Below are 22277 nucleotides of genomic sequence, written 5' to 3'. Positions count from 1 at the left end.
AGCTTGATTCATTACATTCAGCCTCCTTTTTTTTTTTCCTTTGTGTAGATGAAGAAAAATTGGATGACCGAGCCAAACTAAGCGTAGCTGCAAAGAGGCTGCTTTTTAGAGTAAGTATTACCTTTTCTTAATAGAGGGCTGAGTCAAACATTTCACATACAAGATGCTGAAGAACAGAAAGTGCATTAGAATGAAGTGTAATGCAGTTAACCAAGTCCAAGCTATATAACTCTTTTTTACTTCACCTCGCCCACCTACACAGTAGACCTATTGCTCTAAAGCCTTCTTTCAGAACATCGTTTAGAGACATGTATAGTTAGTTTTAACTCCATGATGCCTACTGTGCAATTACATCCTGCTTCTAATTCAGAGATGGGCATTTGGGAAATTTGCTACTTTGCATGCAAGAAAGCTAAAAAGAAAGTACTGTTTTAGAACTTTTCTTCCATGGTTTTAATTATGATATATGTCCCCTTAGGAAATGGAAAAATCATTTGAAATGAAAAATATTCCTAAACCACCTACAAGAAGTTCAGCAGTAGAGAGAAGACTGCGGCGTTTGCAGGATAGATCGCACACACAACCAATTACCAGTGAGGAAGTGGTCATTGCAGCTACGTAAGTCTTGTACATATGTTGGCTCTAACTTTGATTCCTGCTTTTAAATCTGGGAATAAGTTCCATATATGTGGTGTTTACAGCGTTGTAGCAAGGAAAACATTTATTGTTAAGGGCTGACTTCCTTGAGAACCGCAGGGGAAACTATATTGAAATTCCTTTTTAGAAGTAGAGGGACTAGTAAAGCATAACTTGTATGAACTGTAATTTGGCAGAAAGCTTATGAACCTGTAGATTAGGTAAACAGGATTAATCATAGCATTGGTTTGTAACTCAAATGAAAAAGATACTTTGCGCTGAGGGAAATCTGCACAATTTCTTATGGAATGTATTTGTATTGGGGAAAACCTTTCACACTCTGAAATCTCAAATGTACTCTTTGGAAATGCATTTCTTGCACTCTGGTCATACATAATGAAACTTTCCTGAAAAAAGGAAAGTCGTTTTGGGGGAAAAATTAAACAAAGGTGAATGGACATTCACCTAATGATCTGCTGAAAGATAGCTGATGTTATGGGAAATAAGTAACTTCAAGAGACAACCTGTTTGCTTCTCTAGTTTTTTAGTTCTTTCAAAGTATTTGAAGTTATTTTGCAAAGGTCGCAGCAGATAACTCAGTTAATTAAAAATCATTGCTGTTTGTTTTTTCTGTTTTGGTTTGGTTTGGTTTTGGTCTTTTCTGTAGTTAACACTTAATGTATTGCTTTTCTTAATGCTTTTTTCTTCTCTCTCCCTGTGAATTTTCCCTCCTTGGCAATTCTTTAAAGTGAATCTACCCCTGCTTCACGTTCTGTGAATACCCACAGAGTAGTGACAAGAGTACCTAGTCCCACTGTAGTTAAGAGCACTGTACAGCCTATCAGGTACTGGGGGGGATAAACATGCATGTTACATGGAGCACAAGATTCCTCAATAGCAGATGCATCTTTAAAGTCTTGAATGCCTTTTCAATGTGTCAAGTCAATACTCGTTTCAAGAATATTTAAAACATTCATCAACTTCATTTATGTTTGCATGATAAAACAATGCAGCTTTTTTTTTTTTGTCAAGCATCTGTTTTCAGGACATTTCTAACCATACTTAACCTGTTCTAGAAGCATATTATCCTTCTTTATGAAAGAAATGAATTTGCATGTAAGCAAACCTAGCAGAACCCTCTTTGCTCTTGCAGTTTTTTGTACGGTAATGTCATCTTGCGATGAAAATACCGAAGCTGGGTGCTTGATTTCACAAGCAGTACATACCCTCTTTGTCTGTCTCTACATACTTTTTTTTTTTTTTTAGCTTGCAAAATTAAAGGAAAGATAAGAAATTGCACCACCTATAGGTAAAGTTGCAGAATACTGTTTGCCTGTTCTGAACGAGAGAATTTTAGCAGAGACCATGACAGGAAAAAAAAAAATACTACAACTAATTCTGTAAATGTGGCTGAATCTAGCTAGAGGTGAATAAAATATATTATTGTAGAGACAAATGCAGTTACAGCTTTTATGAATTAATGTGTCTGCCTTCAGCATTGGTCAGTCTTCAAAATTAATGGAGTGTATTTCAAAACTATTCTTTGTCACTGAGTTACCCTAGATAACTCAAAACGAAAGACAGTCTGAATTCTGTTCCACTTCAAATTATAAGAGGCACTATAATTTATGCTAACCTAAAAGCAGCACTAACTTGGAGTTTAAATCCATCTTTTAAATGTTTTTATCATACATGCTCCACAAATTATTTCTAATAAAATTGAATTTTATGTAAATTGCACTGCAGGACCCATGTTTGTTCTACAGCAGGCATCTTAAATGTCTCTCCATAGCTCTGTATTTTGTATAAGGAGATTGGTCTGAAAAGTCTCTCTTCAATCTTGAGTTCCCCTTTTAAAAAATTGTTGTGTCCTAATTAAATGAATTTATGAATGAAAATTTAATTTTTTTTAAATCTTCAGCTGTTGAATTAGAATTCATCATGCCAATGTTGAACCACTGCATAACCACTTAGGCTGCTATATTACATTGGCTATTGTGCTTCATGTGCAGTTCTTCTGCTCCTATCAGGTTGACATTTTAAAACTTCATAATGGCTTCTTCAAAACTCATTTCCAGTTCTGTTTCTTCAGCTTGCAGGCATCAGCACACCAAAAGATTTTAGCTAAAGAGGAGATAAGAGCAGCCAAAGAGGCGATGGGGCAAGATCAGTCTGATGAACCTGATTCTTCCACCTTAAGTTTGGCAGAAAAGATGGCTTTGTTTAACAAACTATCTCAGCCAGTATCCAGGGCCATCTCCACAAGGAGTCGAGGAGATACTAGGCACAGGAGAATGAATGCTCGTTACCAGACTCAGCCAGTCACTCTTGGAGAAGTTGAGCAGGTAAGTGCAATCTTAGCTCTTTTTCATTTGTTTCTTTTTATTGGAGAAAACAGCTTCAGTGTAAGATGCTGTAATAGCTGGCCTTTTCTTTGCTCTGAGCTACACACTGGGGTCCTGACATATTCGCAGGAAAAAGCTTGTCAGGGAGCAGTCTTCTGACATTGAGGAACAACATCCTCTAAAATGTCAACTTCATTGGTGTGTTTTTCTTTTTTAAGTAATTCAAGACTATATCATCTTCCTGATTAGTGCATACTGTACCTTTCATAGTGTCTGTCTTTTCCGGTAGACTTTACATGTCTTCTAAAAGTAAATTCCTGACCAAAGGGGTAAAAGCTGTGACACATATCATCGTGCTTTAGATGTATTTTCAGGGAGTTTTGGAGCTTTGTCATGTGTCATGTGGTTTCAGACTCTTTCCTGAAAGCACTGTGTATTTCCATTATTAGTCAGGACATATTCTGTCATTTTCCTCTGGGAGGGGCATTGATTTTTATTTTTTTCCCTAAAAGCTGAATACTTTTGAAAGTCATGGTCAAAATGAAATTATTTAATATGTGCAGCAGAATTGGGCTTCCTGTTCTGGAATCCTTCATATAATTGGAACTGCAAAGGAATGCCTTTTTAGTGAAGTTTGAGCATAAGATGGCCCAGCAGTGGTCTTTCAGAGGTGATGTTCACAACAGCAGAAACATCAGTCCTTTCGTATTACAGCTTTAAAAGAAGTCACTTTAACAGTGAAGCACAAACTCCTATGCATGTCATATTTCTAGGGAATCGGTGTTAGAAAGTTCCTACCCTTCTCTTTCTATACGCTTCGTTCACGATTATACATTTTCCATATTATAATAATAGAATAGTGAGAAGGCAGGATTCCTCTATGTTGGTGCAAAGCTGTACAGATACATAATTGTACTTTATGCCTACTTTACTTAGGCATGAAGTAGTAGTAAATATTTGGCAAATGTATTTTAGCAAGATTTCCAGCCCTTACATATTCCTCTTTCCATTCATTTTCCACATGCCAACCACTGTCACAACCTGGACTTTTTAACGATTGTGTCACTAACTTGTTTGGGGCCAGGAAGGTGATCAACAGAAATGGGCTGAAGCAGATGGGAAAGAAGCCAGTGCCAGTCACATTAGTTTGTCAGACTTTTACAGAGCAAATTTTCTCTTCAAGCAAAGAAACGCAGAGGAAGCATGTTTTGCCAGCTCTTTCTGAACCTAGCAAAAGAAACCAAAGCTGAGTCTGAACCAAGTTCAATGGGAGTGTATTTTCAAAAAGACTTTCTCAGTGAACTGTTCATTTGGAGTGTTGGGATGTTTTGAGATGCAGTTATTTTTTCTAGGAAGAAACAAAAGAAAGGTATCAAAATAGATAACTAGAGGTTACATTACCAAAATACATACTTGCAAATGTAAATATCTTATAATTAAAGCTGAAATCCCTTTGCTGATCTCCTCTAAATTTCTAATTCTGATAGATGCAATGGAAAAAGAATAAACGGGTAACTATTTTCTTAATCTTTCCTTTGAATCTTTGAGCTAGCGAAGTAGTCTTTGCTCTGCTTTCTGATTTGTTTAATGAACGACTGTGTTGTCCATGCTTTATGGAATTTGCATGTGCATTTTAAGTTTTCAGTTGATTTCCTCCTACTGGTGTGATTTTGCCTATTCCTTTTGCATGCTGTTAACTAACCCTGCAGTTTAAGAAAACAACAAAAAAAGCAAAACAAAAAACCTCTCCTGATGTGTATGAAGGCATGTTTGTCAGTCTCTTTCATAGCTCTCCTTTGGGGAAGACAAAGCCAAGCTCTGCATTTCAGAAAAATTTTGCATCTTCACTGTCTCTAGGAAAACTTCTGTAAAATTATTATGTCAGAAGAGTAGAAAAGGTAATTGTTCCACTGTAGAGGCTGGCAAAGCAAATTTGGAGTTGTTTTTAATATGCTTCTTAGATTCAAATACTTTGCTCAGAGATGTACATGACAGCCAATGTTTGATATTTGAAAAAGTCTTAGACTAACAGTCCTGCATGAAGGTGATATATGTGGCAGAAGCATCAGGAGTGTCTGCCCTATGGAGGACAGCACGGAGCAGAGTCTCTCTCTGGCGATGAGCTAGCTCCAGAGCTGGAACCTATATAACCATATCAGAGCAGAGCTGTGCCAAAGCTAATTAGCCCTGCTGAGATGCAGAGTTGATTAGCCTGGGCACATGGCATGTCATCCGGTGTCTGGAACCTGAGCTAATTTCTTTTCCCAGTGCTGCACTGGGGAAGTGTCAGTATGAAACTTTTCATGGAGCCCTGACACAACATCGTGTTGCATGCTACACGTAAACCCTTTGTTACTAACGATGTTGTTGTTCACATGCAGTCGTTTCTTCCCAGGGTGGAATAATCCATCTGCAACCAAATTATGGAGACATTGTTGTTCTCCTTATGTTTCTAGTCTATATTTATGGGGGACTATATTCATGTGGAAGCACACCTCTGAAGAACTGACATGATTAGACTGTTTTCAGGAATTGGTGATTTCAGAGCTTTGAAGACCTTTTTTTTTTTTTTTTTTCCCATAGGTACAAAATGAAAGTGGAAAAATTACTCCCCTGTCAACTGCAGTTGCAACATCAGTTTCAACGATGGCATCTGCCCTTTCTCCACTGTATGCTGGAGACCTGCATGCGAAGCCAGCTAGTGATGGAAGCATGAGCACTGCTGCTAGAGCTGATTTGAGATTCCACTCTTCAGCAGAAAACACAGACTCTTCAGGAAAACGCATGCAGAAGTCAGAACAGTGGCAGCCCTCAATGGAAGCACTAGAAAGCAACAGAGCATCAAAGAAGCATGAAGAAGAGAGAAAGAGGTTTCCAGCACATGAAGCTAATGAAATTACAAAGTACAGCTCCTTTGAGGAAGAAACCACACATCCTGTTCCTGAAAAAACAGGAGACTACCATAAAGATACAACACTCAGCTTCCTGAGGAAGGGCAGCATGGAACTGTTTAGTTCACAAGCACTTTTTCAGCCTCTTGAACAGAAGGAAATCGATACTCGCATGCAAGGTAAATGGGAAGTCAAAGAAGGCCAGTCATTTGAAGAAAAGATGGATTTGGAAAGTGTTATGAAAAGCAAGACTTTGCAAAGAGGTGCAGTATATACTTGCTTTTGGTGTAGTGTCATTCAGCAAACTTATGGTGTTTCTCTAGTTTTAGACATCTTCATTTCAAGCATTATCAAGGCTGGTTATTTTTTCCTTTTTTTAACACTGCTTAAAGGTAGAGAAATACCTGTGAAATCTTAAGTTTTACAAATACAGTTTTCTCTTTGTTATTCTTTCAATTCTTCAGCCTTTAAAGATAGCTCAATTTTATTCAGATTTTCTTACTTAGAAAGAAGTGGTATTTTATGCTGAAGCTAAGATTTATCCTTTCCTCTTTGGCCCTTGCCCCTGCCCTCCAAAATGCTGAACAAGCTAAACTTAACAGCCCTGGGTCAAGTGTCTGCTCTTAATTGTTGCCTTCTTGTGCATATATAGTTATGTATTAACTACATATGTACATATATAGCTCGTAGTGGGTAATTTTCAGATAACTAATTTTGCAAAACTACTATTATTTTCTCTTCAATGTGGTAATGAAATACAAACCAAGTAATTCTCAGAGCAACTACATTTCTATATGCAAAGCATAATTCAAACTTAATGAGTAAACTCACCCATCTTTAAATAAAGTGCTTTGGAAATAATCAGTCCATTTGGTCGTTGCATAAAGCCTTCTATTCTGTTGAATTTAGAAGGATGTTGTATTAGTTTTCTGTTTTATTATGATGGGGTACAGGACCACAGTACCCTGTAGTGCTAGAAGCACTTTTGTCTTCATCCTGTGAAGTTAATTTATTTTTAATTTAATGGTCTTTGAACAGGCACAGGGAGGAAGGTATAGTTCTGCCTGTATTCCTCAAAAGCAGTGCCCATTCTATCCAATTAGCTTCTGATGACTGCAGGGGAGACAGAGACTGGGATAAAACAAGAGCAGTTGTGTATCAGAGGGGTGTTGTGCTTGTAAAATTTCAAAAAGAAAAATGAAGATCACTTATATTTCCTTAAAGATAACTGTAACAGTGCATTTATCTTTCATCAAGGCAGTTTTTCGTGTGGTTTAATTGCTGCTTGAAAAAACAAAACCAAAAAAACCCCAACACCCTCCTAGAAAATACCTTTATTAAGCTATTAACTGCCCTACTAGTATGCTACTTATGCATTAAACAGCTTTACCACTAAGTTAATTTCTTATTTAAATTTTGTCTGCTTCTCTTCCCTTACTCTTTGTTCCCCTCTCATCTGTCCATTTGTTTTCCTGTTGGTGTGATGACAGGAACAGCAGTTTGTGCCTCATCCATATGAAGTTCAGAATTGTGCATTGAACATGATATTCTGTAGCTTCATGCGAACTTCAGTCACAAATGCCCAGTCTATGCAGCAGATAATATTGCACAATTAATCTTTGTACTCTAGCTCAGCAGAAATTTTTTCTCTGATAGGATAGCATGTGATTTGTATGTTAAAAACCAGATTTGCTGCTTCAGTGTTAGTAGTGTAAAATATGTTTGAGAATAACGCTAACTCTAATTCAGCACTTCTCTTTTGAATGGGCAGACCACGCTGAACCTACTTCTGAACTCACCAGCACATCAGCAATGAGGACAGTTTCACAAACTGCAGCTGTGGCATCCTATAGACTGCAGGAGCTCTCCGAACAATTGGAAGGCAAACTTAATAAGAATTCCTGTGAGATGTTTTCCGTTGGAGAGAACAAAGCACAGACAACTGAGGATGTCCTCGATAATTCCAGCAAAACTATGTCAATTAAGGAAAGGTACTTAAATTTCACTTTCTTTTAAATGATCTCTATAAATACAGTTATTAGACTGATGGTATAAAAAGAAGCTTTAAACCTGTTTCTGCAAAAGCTAAGCAGTGATTATTAGGCTTTATTAGATGTCAAATGCTAACAGCAGAAACATGCAGCTAATCTGCCTGACATGCTTATAAGGCAGATGGTGGTGACTGAGAATTACTGTTCAAGAGAACGTGATAATCTGATTTTGAAAGAGCCACCTGAGTAATCAGTAAGTAGTTCAGAAAATGAAAGTTGTAAAAATACATGTTCTAGTTACATTTATACTGATATATATACTGATATATATACTTCCCCAGGTTCTGCTTTCAATTTTAACAGGTATAATGGGATTTTTTTTTTTAATAGCTGGTTTTTTGTTGGTCTATGGGAGTAGTCTCTTTTAAATAAGCTGACTACAGGGAGTCAGGGATAGAGTCTGTGATGTTTCCCTCTTTACTTCAGAAATACATGGTTGCCATTATGACTTCTGAGAACTTACTGTAGGGATTTTAAAAGGGTAATAAGTTGGACAGGTTTGTGGGAGTATTAGAAATATTTTTTCCAACCCAAGATCATTCTGATCTGCAACAACAGGTTAAGTGTTCCACACTTGTGCAAACAGTAGGAATTCACGGGTAGAGCACCAATAGCTGCTGTAGTACTTGTGAAAGTAATTATAATTTGAGTTTATACTCTCAAAGTTTTAACTAGCCCCAAACTGTAGTAAGGATCTGGTAGCAGTCCAGTGAGTAAAATTATGATTTGCTCTGGGTTGTGAAAGCAGAACCAATAAATAAAAGTAGCTGCTTGATTAAACTTTCACTGTGTAAAAGTATTCCCGCACTTCATGAGTTGAGTGTGATATTAGGAACTCCATGGGGTGGTTTTTTTTTAAACATGATTCCAAAGCTTACTTCTTAAGTTCATGTATTTCTAGGATGTGTGTGTGTCATCCTCATTTATAGAGCATCCCCACTCCCTCTTATCCCGTTAACGTAAAGAGGGGGTGCAGGGGCAGCTACAACAGCTGTGCAGTCTTATCCCCCTTCTGAAGGATTTAGTTACCTTTTCCAGTTTGCTGCTGCTGTTTTGTTTAAAGCAACATTCATCCCTCCTGTCCCCCTTCTGTGAATATTTCAACTGTCTGGGCAGATAAGGTTTAAGACCAGTAACTTCTGGTTTATAGGTGATAAATGATTTGCCTTTGCTGATACTGGTGGGGAAAAAGAGGTTGGAGGGAAGGAAAACTCCAAGTATTAGCAGCTGTTTCAGTCCTAAATTTAATGCTTCAGTTGAGTTGGTATCTTGAGGAATTGATGTTAAAGACTGTCAGTCACACTCACAATCTCGAATCACTTCCATTAGGCCTTCAACACTGTCTAGTCAGTCCCAAAGCTGACAAAAGAAAATACCTGCCATCTTGTCAGGAATTTGTATATTCTGATTCCACAAACGTCTGTAAATGGCAGAGCTGGTATCAAAATGTTTTAGCCTTCCAAAATACCACAGTAGTCTACTTCTTGTCCCAGAATTAAAAAACTACAACCAGTCATTTTCTTTTGCTTGGCTATAGCTGATGCCAAGTATTCATAAACCTCAAAGAACATTTCTACTAAAGATTAACTATTACACTTTGGAATTTTTTTTTCCTTTTACTTTCACTAACTTCATCTTCCCATCCAGTGGATTTTTCTGGCTGTCTCAGACATTCTTTCACCTTATGGAAGAACAGCTTTTCCACAGATGTAATGATATTTGGGCAGGATGCACGCATGCTGGTCTGGATGAAAGTGATTTTCCACAAAAACTTACTTCACTGAACTAATATTATCCTTGTGGAGTGAGTGCATACCTGGCATTTTCAGAATTACCTGTATTATGTGGAAGAATGAAAATCATGATTTTTCAAGGAAGAAAAGACACCTATCCTCTCTTCTTCTGCAAGCACGCAGCTTGGAGGTGAGAGGGAGCAAAGGCTCATATCTTTGAGTAGTTTTGGCTGTGTTTTGTTTTAGGCAGCCAGGGCCAATCCACTGATGTGTTATATATGAGTCGTGGAAACTTTTGTTTAATTGTGTTGCCTTCAGGAAGATGAATGTCTTGGAGGACTTTGAATGGAGCGTCAGTTGCGTGTAACTACCTGTCTTTGTGCATTTATGGAGACCAGAGTTGCTAGAAGGCCACCCTGTCAGCTCCACTTTAGAAGTCAGCTGCATGCCATGATCACCATTTAAAAAAAGCTACAGATAACTAATTTCTGGTGGACCTCTTGCCATTCCTCATTCATTCTCAGGAAGAGCCCAGACTAAACTTAATTTTCAACCTTTTTTGCTGTGTGGATGCCGGAACAAGACTTTCTTATGCAGAATGGTCCACATGATAGTGAATTTATGCACCTTTAACAGTCAGCTTTCATTTTATAGTTACTTATCTCGTATCTGCCTCCAGGATTTATGATTTAGCTGAAAAGAACTGGTCAAGTGCAGCCAGTGGAGTACATGTGAAAGCCAAACCTGTGTCCAGTTTAATCTTTCTCAAGGATAACACTAGTAGCTAAAATACTAAAATATTGCCACAGAAGAAAGATGTTTCATTTTTGACATTTTTTGCCAGGACTGCTGCCAAGGACTTTCATGCAAAGCTCCTTGTTTAGGCAAAACGATTGTTCAAATCTTGTTTCTTCAGTATTAGTCTTGTATTAATCTTGTTTCTCAGTGTTAATCTTGTTTCTTCAGTATTAATCCAACATTTTGCCTTCAGCTGTGAAAGCTTTTGCTCTGAACCCATCCTGACACCTCTGGGGTGATGGTCATTCTATCTTGATGGCAGATGTTCTATCTCAGTAGCAGGTGAAAGAAGGATGCAGAGCAATCAGTCAAAGATGGGCAGATATATAAACAGTTTTTTTCTTTCAAGAAGAGTAAAACTCATTTTTTTCAGATTGCAAAAAGGAACTTTTGGAGGCAAAAGCAGTATGAATAGAACTGTGGAAGTGAATAATGAATGATTATTCATTATTTATCAAAAGTGGAAAACTAGAGTTATGCAATGAAACTAGTAGACAGGCAGGCCTTAAATAAATCCAAGTGTTAGACCCAATAATTGCCTTATTTTTGCAGACTTTCCAATGAATCAAGTGCTGTCTACTTTGAGTTAAGCTACTGAGCTGGTGGGCTTGCTTGTGTGGACCAATTCAATAGTTCTTGCATCTTGATTCCTACGAAAGGGTGCCCTCCAACTGTTGCTGAGTCAGGGCAGTCTGAATTTATTGCTGTTTCCATTGTTCAAAACAAATGCATGGCTTTAGGTTTTACACAGCAGTGAAGTCTTCAGTGGCATACTGGGCATATGTATTTCTTCAAGCGGTGATTTCATTGCTCAAAACAGACAAATGTGTGTTCTCACTCTAGGAATGAGTTGTTTCATTACATATTACAAGTGAAGAGTGGAGGGCTAGTATGAATCCATCCATATGACAGAGGAGAAAACAAAGTCTTCAGAAACACAGCAGCATTCTTAGGATTAGAGATTTTCTCTTCCTGATCAACCAAGCTGTTTGGGGCAAAGGTCTAGGGCAAAAACCCTGCAGTAATGTCAAGTTAAAAAAAAAATAATAATAATTTTTTTTTCTGCCTGCTATGCTGAGCAGCTGTAGACATTTTTAAAAATGAACTCATCTTAGGCCAAAGCTGACCAAAGTGCCTTCCAGCTTCAATTATCGCAGATCATTTCTAAGCAAAGCTGACCTGAGAGAACATAATTACTGAAGATAATTCAACTGCATAGTGGCAATTCAGTCCCATCTTGGTCTCCTCCACAGTTTCACGCATGCATGGATGCACTCCAGAAGAATAGTTCTGGGCAGTGAAATCTTGTATACGTTCTGGAAACAATGACCATGGCCTCAACTCCTTATTGTGAGTCCTTCTCACCCCTACTCATCCTGTGCTGTGAGGTATGAAGCAACCAGGCAATGTGAAGCCTGCCAGCGCTGCCTGTCTGGGCAGGAAGAGAGGAAATAACTGCTTTCTTGAATACTAACCTTCTTACTGCCATTGCATTCTGTGGATTTACTGTTTTCTGCATTCTCAGTTTGTCTCAAATGACTGCCTTAGGACCAACTGGTCATCCTTGAATAGGTCACTAAGATGGTTGCACCCCCTCAATTTTTGCAGGAAGCAGCTGCCTGAAACTTGGCTTCTGGCTAGACTTATTTAGTCCTACTCCTTCCTTCTCAGAGTTTCAGGACAAGACTTACTGTGAGGGTAACAGTAATTGCATCTCTAAAAAGGAATCTCTGTATCTTGTGGTCAAAATAGGTTGCCAACACTTTAACTACTGAAACTGTTCAAGTACTAATAGGGTTAAGGGTTTTGTATAATCCTTACTGAAATGCCCTAGATTAAGGAAAGTTATGAAGTAAAACTTAATTCAACTAAAATAAAAATTATTTAGTGGAGTGATGCAACTGTTTGCATGAGTACTGTAGATACACATTTTATGAAGTACTAAGAATGATTTCTGAAAGCTAGAAAATTCCTACAAGTATTAATTTCTGAGGAAGGTAAGCTGAAGATCATGCCTGTGTAGACCCCTTATTCCTAATTGACTTCCCCTACCCCCAAAACTAATCACCTCGGGGTCTGTATGGACAAATAGATTCTAATTCTAGCAAAATAAATCTACATGCTGTCCCCACCAGAGCCAGTCAGTGTCCCTTTGCGCTATATTCAGAATTTTGCTCAAGATTAGGAAATAGCACTTTTAAAAGATCCTACTTACATGAGATTAAGGGTAATTCACATTTGAAATAGAAGACATCCTTTAAATCAGTTGAATCTTGCAGATAGATTTCACAGCTGTATTATAGTTAGCACCAAGTTACTACTGCATTGGTACTACTGATTTTTGTCACAGCAATGTCTGAGCTTAGCAAGAAGATATTAAGTGATCCCTAGGAGTCTGACAGTAACTTCAGTCACTGGAGTTGTAATGAAAACACTAACTGTAGAGTTGTCATTTGATGTGCCTGATGGACCTAATTGGTGGGTGCCTGCTGAATAGACCCCTTTCTTCTTGGGTTTTAAAGAAAATAATTTTTTAAACCTTTTTTTAATAAGTACAGTAAAGACCAAAGGTAGGATTCATCTTACTGACTTTGGACATCTACAACATAGGCATCCATTAGCTGAGCTGGTCACTCTCTGTGCCTTATCAACAGAAGGGAGGGGGGAAAAAAGCAGTGATTAATCTAAGCTATTTATATGTCTACTTTAGGATGATCTGCGTTGTACCTTGGTCTCCCTTGACTGCATTGGCAATTTCCACTGACTACACAAATTAACTGGGGGGTGCCTGTCTCAGATCTAGATGTCTGTGTTTTGACAGATGATTCCCATTCAACATGTTCAGTAAAGGCTTGGTGTTCATTTGTGAGCTTTGTATATACATATGAAAGGTAAATAACTATAGTTAATGTTAGAAAACTTAATTTCAAATTCTCTCGAATGCAGCGTTAGTGAAACAATAAGGGTAGCTTTTGAGGATAACGGGAAGTACAGTGTTTAAAGCTACCTGTTGGCATGTTTTTTCTTCTAGGTTGGCATTGCTGAAGAAGAGTGGTGAAGAAGATTGGAAGAGCAGGCTCAGCAAAAAGCAGGAGTATGCAAAAATGTCTGTCACTGACCGTAGCGCGCAGATGCAAGAAGTTGAGCAGCTGTTAAAGAAGGTAACTCTATCCTTGTTTGGAAAAAACATCTTGCTTGAAATGCTTCAGCTTTTTGAAGGTGCATCCGACTAGACAGGCATGCCTAATATTAGCTACTAGCTCCCACTATTCTGCTTGTTGTCAGGCTTGTTTAAAGAACAATTCTCCCAACATGAGAGCTCTTTAAATGAGAATGTCTTCACTGTCTTGGGACATATAATATTGGTTACAGTGTCTTTACATCAGCAGATTATGAACCAGTAAGTGGGCCTGTAAGGCTTCTGGCCCATTTACAGGTATAATGATTTAAGCCTTTCTTCCTGCCAATGAAATGCTTAAGACTTTAAGTTCAGATGTTTTCCTTAATATGGGTGAGCTTGTAAAATTTTCAGATTCCTAAAGTGTATTGTCTCTGTGCATGTAGTGGATTTTTAGCAGTGATTTTAGATCCTAGAAACACTGAGGAAATGCAGGTACCAGAGCATTCATGAGCAATTTGGCTTTTGGTTATCTTGCATGATCTTTGGTGTCTGCGGATAGCCAAAACCATCTGTCTCATCAGTGTTAGTGAATAGAGTGGGAGATGGGTAGAAAGGTGTAGAGGAAAGGGAAGTTCACATCATTAGCACATTCTGGCTATGCCTATACATGAGTAAGTTATGTTGCCCAGCAGGAGTGGATCTGTAAAGCAGAATGATTACTGATGAGGACCTGCTATCCATGCCGTACTTACTTGTTTTGTTTCAATGAAGTTTTGCTTCAGGCTAAATTTAGTCTGCTCCTGTGGCCTGGCTGCCCTTAGCAGCACTGGTGTTACATGGGAATCCCGGAGTGCGCTTCAAGGCTTAGTTTCATCCAAAAGTCTGTGCATTCTGCACTGTGAACCAAACCACAGAAGGTGAGGGTGACTGGGAGATTTGCTTCAAAATGGACTGCTGGTTCAAACTACAGGACTAATTTACACTTGCTTCCCTTCTGAGTCTACTATTTTGAAAATGACGGTGTCAGATAAAATAGGTTGTTTCAAAAGCCCTTAATTTTTGAAGGAGTATTTTCACAGAGGACAAGTGAAGATAAAATTTGTGTTATAAATTTACTTGTGGGACAGTAATCTTTGGATCCAATTATTTAATTGTGAAAACGCTGATTCTATTAAATAGTATAGGCAAACAATAACAAAAAGTCTCCTGTTCCATCAGTGTATTACAAGTAAGGAGTTGTTACACAGTCTGTCATTATTGAGGATAAACCTGTGCCAAAACATGTGACTCATCAACAGTTGTGTATTAACTGGACAGAAAAACAAGCAAGCTGATTTTTGCAGTTTGGTTTATGGGTTTTGTTCCAGTTTTGCCCTGTGGACTTGCTCAAAAATCCAGTTGCTAGTTTGAAAGATCTCCTAAAGCAAAAGTAGTTTCAGCGAGGAAAGCAAAACTGCGGTCACATTTTTAACAGGCTAGTCTCCAAAATGACAACTGTTGAGATCAGATAACAAATGTACTCCAACTAAAGACAATGGGGTTGAGAAAAAGCTTTAAGCAGCTGCCAAGATTTAGGCAGAGACGAAACCTTTGTTCTCTCTTCTCGCTCCCCAGCACCCATATCCTCCCTGCTGTGTTACCATGTGCAGCAACTTCACTCAGCACAGCACAAGTTAGGCTTTTAAAGCAAGTAAGTGAGCATGAAGTGCTTGAAGGGTACAAGCTTTGAAGTGACAATGCTAGCAGTGGGAGTTTCTGTGACACTGGGTCGCCCACTTCGTTGGTTCATGTTAGCTCTTGGCTATTTAGAGCCTAAATCAAAGGATTTGCATGTCTGCCAATGGGTAAAATCTTGGATGTATAAGAAAAAATGTTATCTTATTAGATACACAACTCCCTGAACTGTATTGATATTGTGATGCTGATTCATTATGTGATACATGATAAATAATGTAAAGCTTCACTAAGTTGACCACACTGCTTGCAACACACCATGTCAGCTGCCCTTACATCTGGAAATACTATTATTGATAATTAACCAATGTGATGGCTATTATCCTTTGAGGACCATGAAGCAGTGTGCCACTGAAGTCTCTATTTGTAGAACAGCTTTGAGACTACGATGTACGTAAAAATCTTGGTGCTTTCTGTTGCTGGACTGCAATAAAAATGCAGGAATTGTATTGATTACTGTGTTTTGAGCTAGTTAAAATACAATTTCCACCATGGCAGTCATGCATCAACAGCAAGGGTGTGTAAACTTCTGTCATGCCCTGCTGGTTCAAAATAAAGTCTGAAGATTTTAGTTGCAGTATGTCACTTCTGTTAATGTAGTCAGACACCTTTTTAGGTTTTCTTTTGTGTGTGTGTGTGTCTCCCTCTTAAAAGGTTATCTAACTTGTTCTGGAGATTTGATTATTGAAGCATAGCTGTATAAAACAGAAGTTACTAGAGTACATTTAGATTTCTTATAAACAACAAAAGTTGAAAGACTCGTACTCTTAATAAAATAGTTACATTAAATAGTGCTTTTTGATCACTTCTAGTCAAAATGCTTCTGCACAGTTGTATCCATGGTGAGATATTTCTCCAAATGTGTTATAGTCATTTATATGTAGGCTAAACTGTAGAAAAACAGTAAAATTCATGGAAAAGCTGACAGAGCAACCTCAAGTAGGGGGGAAAAAGGGACTAAGGAATTAACTGAGGGAGATACAGATGAGGGGGGAAGTTGAGATTTACTTAGAGGTCCAGCATCTGTTTTGATGATTGCTGCACATAAGGGGGAAATTTGTTGGAAGCTGTGAGACTTCTTAAATTATTTATATGTACAGTAAAACATACTTGGACAATTCAAAGAATAGCTCTAACATCAAGGGAACAACTGTACACTAAGGAATGTCTTACTGGAAAAAAATCCATTTTATTTGGGAAAAATATTTTGGATTTGGTATATTTGTATTCATCATCTTAGGTTGGATGGAAGACTTCCAGTTGGTTGAGTTTTTTCATGGGTAGAAAAATTAACTAACTTTAAAATCTTCCCTTAGTATCAAAATAGCAAGATTTACTGGAATGAAAATTCCTATTTTGTAGTCAGCCATTTTTAAGAGTCCCTGATTAATGTGATTACCAGCTGCATTGCAGTCCCATTAAAGCAGTGAATGACATTTGAAATGCACTTAATTCTTATAGCAAGTTCAAATTGCAGCTCAGCGCTGGTGTTGAAGGCTAGGGCTGAACAGTCAATTCAAAATTACTCAGAGATGAAGTGTATAAAAATCTTAAAGGGGGTAAGCCCTTAAAAAGTGGCCTTTAGGCAAAATATTAGTCTCTTGCTGTGGTAATAGTTTTATCCATTTCATAAATGGCATCCACCAAGTGCTCGTATCCAGTTCTAATCAAAGCTGAAACTCTAATGATTATGCTTCTTTTTGAGCCACTCTAATGAGCTGCATTTACCCATATTGTGTGCGATGTTCCACATTTGCTTTAACTGATAGAAAGGAAGAGGAATTATGGATGATAAAGCCATGTCTAATCAGCTTTGGGTAAGCCCAGCTCTGAGGCAGGGGTTATTTGTAGGCTTTGTTTAGAATGGTGAACTCACCTTCGCTGAGTGCTCTGGGCTTAGCAATTCACTCCAGATAGCTTTTGAGTATCCCAGTTTTAGTAAGCATTTCTTTCCTTTCATCCAGAAAATAGATGGCTTGTTATTTAGCAGGGTCTGATTAAATTTGCAGCAGAATTATTCACATTGTGGTTGACATGGTTCATCAATTTAATGGTGCATGAAAACAGAGACATAAAAATTATCAGCATATGAAAAGTGTATCTTTTGGCTGTGTTGTTTCGTTTCGTGTTGAGTTGCAGTGATATTGTTCCTAACTTGTTTAATTCCTGCATGGAATGGCTTTGGTAAACATGCTGTTGTATTATGACAACATTTTTGACCTCTGGCTTTCCAACAGGCAAAACATTTCTAGAAGATTAAAAGATTCAGATGTACTTCATTTTAAGAAATTAGGAGAAGATGAGTTACTCCCCCCCAGTCTCCATTTCTGATAGTCCAGTTCTTTTCTAATTCCTTTGCTTTGCTTCTGTCCTTGTCATAGGAACCTGTATATGCTTCTACTTACTCTCCCGTTATACCTGCTCTCCATAAATTTCATCCTTTTCTACCTATTAATCAGGTGAGCAAAAGTCTGCACAATTTAAATGCTCAACAATTTCAAGTAAGCACATTTTGACAGTTGTGGGATTTTTTTTTTTTTTTTTACATAGGAAATTAGTAATCCTCTTAACTGATTAACCAGCTTAGTAAATGCTGCTTTAAAGAAACATAGTATTATGCCACTATGCTGTGTACTCTTCTTCAGTATGCATTGTTAGTGTTTCTCTTATGGTTGCTTTTCTAAAGATTCTGTATCTGTTAGACTATATAGGTGAGAAAGTAAATGAAGGAGACATTATTGCATTCATTATATTGCATTCATTATAACACTGAATACTTGGAAGCTGTTAAAAAAGGTATATAAAAGGAGCAATATGTAACTGCACGGCATTTATTTTAGAATAAAATGCTGCATACCCTGATTTCTCTGTAAGTGATGCGCATATACAATGTAAGACATAAAATCATGTAATTTATTGACTATAAAAAACAAGCTGCTTTTGTTCAGAGGTGACTTTCCTATAGTGCTTTTCCCTAGTCCCTGTTTAAAGGATTTTTGCCTTGGCACATCCTGCTTCTATTCTCTGACTGTCCCATCTTCCTGCTTCTCTCTCTCTTTCTTCCTTTAAGGTCTGTAGTACTAGTTTGAAAGAATCAAGCTCTCTGATTTCTGATGAACGTCATCCTTGGAGATGGAAGGTGAAATGCTGTATAAACTTCCTACTTAATTATTGGAGGGAGGAGTAAGACAGAAAATTACATTCAGATCTATGATGCACATTCCCAAAGCAACTTGTGGCAACAGAGATAACTTTGTGTTTGCTTGGGAATAGAGTTCTGCTGCTGTTCCAGTAAATGTTAGAGAAGTTTCATGTGAAATGTTCCTCAAAATCATGTCCATACCTCTGCAATTCCATCACAAACAATTTGAAGAACTTACTTATGAAGAATTAATAGATAATAAGAAATATAACCTTTCTTCAGCTAGAGCTACATAACAAAGTTGTCTTTAAGCACAAGTAGAATACTGGATCTTGATCTGAGCAAACAGAACCTGTTTCACATGATCAGAGTTAAAAAAACCAAAGGCAGGAGCAGGCAAAGAAACAAGTTGAAGAAAAACACAAGAAAACAAAGAGAGTTCACTGGAAGGTCTCAATAGATCTATGAAATCTAATTCTGCTTTATTACACCTCCTTGTCCCTTGCCTCCCAGCGCAGATCTGTGGTTGTAGTACTACAAGCAATCCATTGGGTTCTTCATTCCCACACAAAACACAATGTATGTCACGTGGGGAGCATTCTGACCAGCATGCGTAATGGCAGTGAATCCAAGGGGCAGGTATTCACTGTTAGAACAGAGGACGATGATTATGGCAGAGGCTATTGGAACTACAATAAAAATTTTTACTAGTGATATTTACCGTTTCCACGTTCACTTTCATAGCTGTTTTTGAGGATGATCTTTTACTCTGATTTTTTTTTTTTTTTAATTAAAAATTAAATTTGGAGCTAGTACCTGAAATGCGTTAGTGTTACCTCTTCTCTGTAAGCTCTGGATTTAATATAGCATTATTACTATTTACTTCACAACAAAATGAATAGGATATCTGACAGAGTTCACCAGCTCTATGTATCTAGAAGGTAAATAAATAGTCTAACTTAACATAATATTGCTCTCGTAGTGAGAGGAGGTCCTTCAATGGGCTGGTCATCCCATCTATCTTAAAAGGGGAACACCCAAAAAGTGTTCATCTTTCCATTGACTGTGGTGAGCTACATCCTGCCCTCTTAGAAAGCTGCTTCCTTCTAGCATAGTGTCAAAGTACATACAGATTTGTTTGGTATTTTTCTGAAACAATCATTTTGTTGTTTGCACCAAAAGCGAGTTGAGTATGTTCTATTTTGCTCAAACCACTTTTGAACAGGAAGACCTGCGTTTGGGTTTTCTCCTTATAACAAGACCCATATAAAGTTGCAGAGGAAAACCATGCAGAAACTTTTCCATACTTAGAATCATTTAGGTTGGAAAAGACCTTTAAGATCATCCAGTCCAACCATTAACCTAACACTACCAAGTCCACCACTAAACCAATTAAGGGTAGAGTAATAATTAATGTCATGTTTCATGGCTTGGTGCCTGGATTATTTTTTAATGAGTAAAACTAGGAATTGTTAAGGTTGGAAAGGGTCTCTAAGATCATCAGTCCAACCATCAACCCAACACCACCATGCCTACAAAACCATGTCCCAAAGTGCCACGTCTACCCGTTTTTTGAACACTTCCAGGGATGGTGACTCCACCACCTCTCTGGGTAGCCTGTTCCAATGCTTGACTACCCTTTCTGTGAAGAAATTTTTTCCTGATATCCAATCTAAACCTCCCCTGATGCAGCTTGAGGCCGTTTGCTCTCATCCTTTTGCTAACTACATGGGAGAAGAGACCAACACCCACCTCACTGCAGCCTCCTTTCAGGTAGTTGTAGAGAGCGATAAGGTCTCCCCTCAGCTTCCTCTTCTCCAGGCTAAACAACCCCAGTTCCCTCAGCCGCTCCTCATAAGGCCTGTGCTCCAGACCCTTCACCAGCTTCATTGCCCTTCTCTGAACATGCTCCAGCACGTCAATGTTTTTCTTGTACTGAGGGGCCCAAAACTGGACACAGTATTCCAGGTGCAAATGTACAGCTTGTACAGCTGTTGGATTCTTGTACTTTTTTTCTCTTAAGAGCCTAAACCAGAGAAGCGACTTGTATTAAAAAGCAAATAGATAGTTTTTGGATTCTTCTTTTATATAATTTATAACACTGGTTTTAAATGGATCCCCCTTTTGAAAAATACATTTTTCTATGTTCATTCTTGGTTCAGACTCTCCCAGGTAGGGGCAGTCAGTCTTTATCTTCAAAATAGAAAAGCGTGAATTCTCTTATTTCTTGCATCAAAAAACAAACCAAAACAAAACCCCAAACAACAAACCAGCATGCTAACAGACCACTCTCAGGTGTGTTCTTGTGACCTAAAGGGGACACTACTTCGACTGGAAAATTGTAGGGTACAAAATGGAGCATTGCTTAGATGTGGGCCCTTCCTTAGCAGGAACTGATGCTGCAGAAACAATGGAGTGCTTGTGCATACCCTCAAGAAATGTGTTGTAGTGCTAGAAAAGACCAATATCATCATCCAACCTAGCCAAGCAGTGGGAGAAAAGTTACCCCTGTTTCTAACTGTTCTTGCATCCAGTCTATAACTCCTTCTCAGACTTAAAACAGATCTTTTAGAAAAATACGCAGTGTTTACTCTAAACTGTCAACATACAGAAAATTCACTGCAATATTAAGTAATCTTTCATGTGTAATTACTCTCGCTGGCTGAAACTTAACCCTCTCTTCAGTAAAAATAAATATTCATCTGATTTAATCGGAGGTAGATTTTTTCAAATCTTGAAAAAAATATTTTAGCCCTTTCCTTTCAAAATTGTCAGCATCCTGGATAGAAGTGTAGAGGCTGGAAATGGATGAGATATTGCAGTGTAGATTATATGTTCAGAACAACTGTTCCATGGAAATTTTTCTCATCTTTTTCTGTCTTCTAAGCTTGGTTTTTGCTCGTTTCCCTTTTCAAATAACATTTCTCTTAAAAGCCTTGTTTACCAGATTTTTCTGATAACCTTTTTTTACCCATCTACGTGATTATTTCTTCTTTATCTTCATTATGTTGGTGTCATCCTGAGGGTCTTCTCAGCAGAACTGTGTCTTTTCTCCACGTGCATGAAAACATTTTGATCAAAGCTGGGACAAATCAGATCACTGCATGGCTCTCTTCTGTTTAGAAATAATTTTTGAGTCATTTAACTAGTTTGCAGCTTGTAAGCTGCACTGATATTTTTATATTGCTTAAAAAAAACTGAGAATGTCATCTGTGATTAAGTCAAATATATTAAAGAAATCAGAGGTAACTGTGTTAACATATTTAATCATAGTAGATCTCATCAAACTTACCATTTTGATTAAACCTGTTTTCCATAATGCCATGTGGAATGGCATTAATTACATGCCTGTGCTTTAATTCTTTATTGATTGTCTTACAGCAGTCTTCCCATGAGTTTATGGAACACACAGCTTGTGTGACCTGTACCGACATGCTTTAGTTCTACTTCTTCTAAATATTGTTCCCCTCTGAGCTTTTATCAGTCCTATACATTTTCCCATTTTCAAAGGCTTTTTTTAAAATCGCTGCTTGCGTTTGGGGTATCTCCTGTTCCAGTTGTTTCGTGTTGTTGGGTGCCAACTCATCTGATCCTTTTTCTGTTTCACTTCATTTTAGGAATTTATCATTTTTCTGAAACAAGAGATATCAGTGAACACATGGATGTATTTTTCATGACAAATTAGGATATTTCATTGAATATAACAGCCTTTTTTGTTTAATGGAAAAATAGCATTGGAGCTGTTGTCTTCTTAAGTTTTTATTCATTCCTGATACACTAAAACAATTCTTGTTTTGGCTTTTTGTTGGGGTCTTTAGCTTCCCTT

At 37.8% G+C, this 22277-nt stretch overlaps 1 protein-coding gene across 1 annotated transcript in view; it reads left to right on the top strand.

The window, feature by feature from the left end:
• SVIL (supervillin) overlaps nucleotides 1–22277 on the top strand; it is a 58942-nt gene that overhangs the window by 11549 nt on the left and 25116 nt on the right. The window contains exons 5-10 of the mRNA XM_075706501.1: nucleotides 49–110; nucleotides 479–618; nucleotides 2729–2981; nucleotides 5565–6140; nucleotides 7622–7863; nucleotides 13486–13615. Of these exons, the coding sequence (XP_075562616.1) occupies nucleotides 49–110; nucleotides 479–618; nucleotides 2729–2981; nucleotides 5565–6140; nucleotides 7622–7863; nucleotides 13486–13615 (1403 nt within the window). The remainder of the gene's footprint in view (nucleotides 1–48; nucleotides 111–478; nucleotides 619–2728; nucleotides 2982–5564; nucleotides 6141–7621; nucleotides 7864–13485; nucleotides 13616–22277) is intronic.

Source organism: Pelecanus crispus, chromosome 2 (genome assembly GCF_030463565.1).
Source record: "Pelecanus crispus isolate bPelCri1 chromosome 2, bPelCri1.pri, whole genome shotgun sequence".
Lineage (NCBI taxonomy): Eukaryota > Metazoa > Chordata > Aves > Pelecaniformes > Pelecanidae > Pelecanus > Pelecanus crispus.
The sequence above is the reverse complement of the archived record's forward strand: the minus strand, read 5'-3'. Positions and strand labels throughout refer to the sequence as shown.